This window comes from Austrofundulus limnaeus, unplaced genomic scaffold, assembly GCF_001266775.1.
Source record: "Austrofundulus limnaeus strain Quisiro unplaced genomic scaffold, Austrofundulus_limnaeus-1.0 Scaffold701, whole genome shotgun sequence".
Taxonomy (NCBI): Eukaryota; Metazoa; Chordata; class Actinopteri; order Cyprinodontiformes; family Rivulidae; genus Austrofundulus; species Austrofundulus limnaeus.
In genome coordinates this window covers 28,865-32,239 of record NW_013953103.1, presented here as the reverse complement: position 1 = coordinate 32,239, position 3,375 = coordinate 28,865, and the positions used below count along the sequence as shown (strand labels likewise).

Below are 3,375 nucleotides of genomic sequence, written 5' to 3'. Positions count from 1 at the left end.
CTCGCTAGCAGCCTCGCACCGATGACCTAGTTGACGTCATCATTTACCCAGAATGCTTTGCATGTAAATAAAATGGCTCCATCCGTGTTAAAATATATTTTAAAAAATTTACAGAACTAAACATCCTACAGTATTTTTAGTCTTTATTTTACAGTTAAAATAAATGTTTATCAAACAAAGTCTAATGTTACAACTAATCATGGATCCCTTTAATGGAAAACGTTTTAATGTTGGCTGTATTTCCTGACAGCTTCAGCCAGCAGACAAAGTAGACACTGCTAAAATATAAGTTCACTGCAGCCATTTAACATAAACAAACAAGCCCACAAAGTTCTGACGAATAACACAAAACTCTAGTGAGAACTACTTTTTTGGGGGCAATGCACAAGAAGAGGTCTTAGCAGGTGGTAAGAATAGAAAACTACGCAATTTTTGTCCCGCAGTGAAACACAAAAATCAGGCTTCCTATTTAATATAATTCAGGTTTAATAATTGCAGTAAATAAGAATAAACAATGACCYATTGTGGAGAAGAAGGGTAATGTACGTACACTGAAGGTCTATAAACTGACCGCTGAGTGTGTGCTGTCTGCAGTGCACAAGGAACTCTGCACATGCTGCTCACACTTAACCTTCAATATGTTTCTTTGTTTTCATCTCTCTGAATAAAACCTCATCTTCTTGTTTTTTTTTCACATGATGGAGCAGAGCGGTAAATTAGGACCATCTTGTGCAGACCTTCCAGGACAGCATCATGMCTATATTTGGTCATACACACAGGTCTGTAAGCTTCCTGCCACCAGGCATGCTGCTTTTCAGAATTCAGAAATAATCAGTGCAGATTACGAACAGATGTTTGCAAAGCAAGTAAATAAACATTTTAATAAAACTGCTTTAGCATGCTCTGTTGGTGAATCTGAGTCTGGATATCGGCTTGTTTTTTTTTTTTTAATTCCTAAATGAAATTCAGACCTTTTGTAATAAACGGCTCTTTCTTTTAACTCCAAAATAACAGAACTTACACACACAGGCTTGTTTTAATTCTCCTGAGGATCAGATTACATGAGACAATAGAAGGCCWAGCATTCCTTGAAGTAAGTCACATCACCTACAACCTTTCATACCAAAGTTTTAGACTTAAATCATCTTATGTTGATGATGAAGATGATACAGTTAAAGTCATTGTTGGTTAAACATTGAAAATAGTGCTGTGWGCAACCTCATGGGATACTGAATTGTGAAATGGGTTAGTGCACAAAGTATGTGAGTTGGATGACTCACTGCAAAAATGACTTAGTTATTACCTTTAACGTGTTGGTTGATAAGATAAGATAAGATAAGATAAGATAAGATACGATAAGATACAATAAGATAATAAAAAGATATGATACGGTACGATAAGATAAGATACAATAAGATAAAAAGAAGATATGATACGATTAGATAAGATAAGATAAGATAAGATAATAAGAAGGTACGATAAGATACAATACGATAAGATAAGATAAGATATGATAAGAAATGATACGATACGATAAGATAATAAGAAGATAAGATAAGATACAATAAGATAAGATAAGATAAGATAAGATCCGATATGATACGATAAAACGTTATTGATCTCACAGTGGGGAAATCTGCACATTACTGCAGCTCAATAAAGGAGAGGGTGAGATAGAATAAAGAAAGATAAATAAAACAAAAAAAYGGTTGGATGTAATGGTGATTAACTGTGGCAACCATGTTGCATTTCAATGACTCCAAACAATAATCAGTTGTAGAAATACATCCAATGATTGCTTTCTAACAATTTCAATAAATTTGTTCAGTGGTTTGTTAGATATTTTGGTAACACACACACACACACACACACACACACACACACACACACCTGTTGTTAGGACAGACTCACCTGAGCCACATCTTCAAAATCATCATGCCGTTTCTGCAGGGCCCGGGCTCTATGAAGAGACTTCCCTACACCTGTGTGTTTGCTGAGAAAGGCCTCACCATGGTTTTCAATCCAGTCCAAAACCTGAGAGAGGAAAAAAACTCTAATAAACTTTAATGCTTCCAGTTGCAGCTGCCATGATGAAAGACATTTAACAGCACTGAWGATCTCTGAGACATGAATCCTGCTTCATAAAACGATCTCCACACAAAAACAAAGAAACAATAAAGGACTTGGAGAGATGCGTATCGCTTGCCACCTTTCATTGGAGAATTTTGATCAAGATGGCTGCCAACAACATATGTAATACTTATCCATAAGTTATATATATTGTTGTTTCACTGCAGGTTCGTTTGCTGTGGCCAACACATAAGTACCAATAATTACCTTCTGAGCATTAAAATATAATTAGTCCAGCCGTTTTTATTTTATTTTATTTTTTCCTGACAGATAAATTGGGTTAATGCAAACAGCTGAAACAAAAGCTCTAAGCAAAAATCTTGCACATTGTGTCGTGCTCAGTGTGTGTCTTAGGAATGACTTTCAGCTACCACACACAATTTTAGTTCAATATCTGTGAAATTGACTGAGCTATAACCAGTTTGTGTTGGATAGTGTTCATGAGTTGTGGTGGCCATCTTGAATTAGGGTAGTCCCAAAAGGTAATCAGTTGTTGATGAACAACAGATTGTTCATTTTTGGATAATTTCATTAAAAACCAGTGGTCCATGGGACAGTCAAAACACTTTGACAGTTAAAACTAAAGTTTTAAGCAAAGATCTTGTGCAACAAGTTGCTAATTATTATCTGATGTCATTCAAGTTGCCGCACCTCCTGTGACATCAGACAAAGCTCTGACATCACAGCTCACTGAGAACTAAACACAAGGATTTAAATGGAGAGTGTGAAATTAAGTTACACAAGGATGATATAGGGAAAAACTTGTGCCAAGCCTCTTAACTTCTGAGTGGGGAAGTATCTATATAGATACTATAAAGTCTATGAAGTATTTGAAAAAACAATAACTAAGTAAAAGTAAAATTACATGAACAGAAAATGACTTTGGTAAAAATACATTTCACCGATGAGAAAACTACTCAAGTAAAAGTTGTAAAGCTGTTCACAAAAATTGGGAAAGTAAAAGTATTTTTACACACTCTCTAAGAAATAAACTGTTGAATTCAGTATGGTTTATTTATATTCTTTGCTCAGTTTACTCAGCTAGGCTTAGTGGAACCAGTTGACATGAATTTGTTGAGTAATTTCAACACTTAATTTTTTACAGCAGAAACATCTTCTTTCATGATGAGTTCGAGCATAATTAATTTTGTAACGAGTAACTAGGTGTTACATTTTAAAGTAAAGGAGAAAAGTGTAGAGGTAACCCTGGTGAAAAAAAAAACTTTTCTATTGTTTTTCTTTGTC

The 3,375-nt window shown here is 34.9% G+C and overlaps 1 protein-coding gene across 1 annotated transcript in view; it reads right to left on the bottom strand.

Moving 5' to 3' along the window:
• Nucleotides 1-3,375, bottom strand: part of kalrna (kalirin RhoGEF kinase a) — a gene marked incomplete at its 5' end in the record, with an annotated part of 224,213 nt that overhangs the window by 211,481 nt on the left and 9,357 nt on the right. Inside the window, 1 exon segment of the mRNA XM_014027944.1 lies at nucleotides 1,912-2,034. Within this exon segment, the coding sequence (XP_013883398.1) occupies nucleotides 1,912-2,034 (123 nt within the window).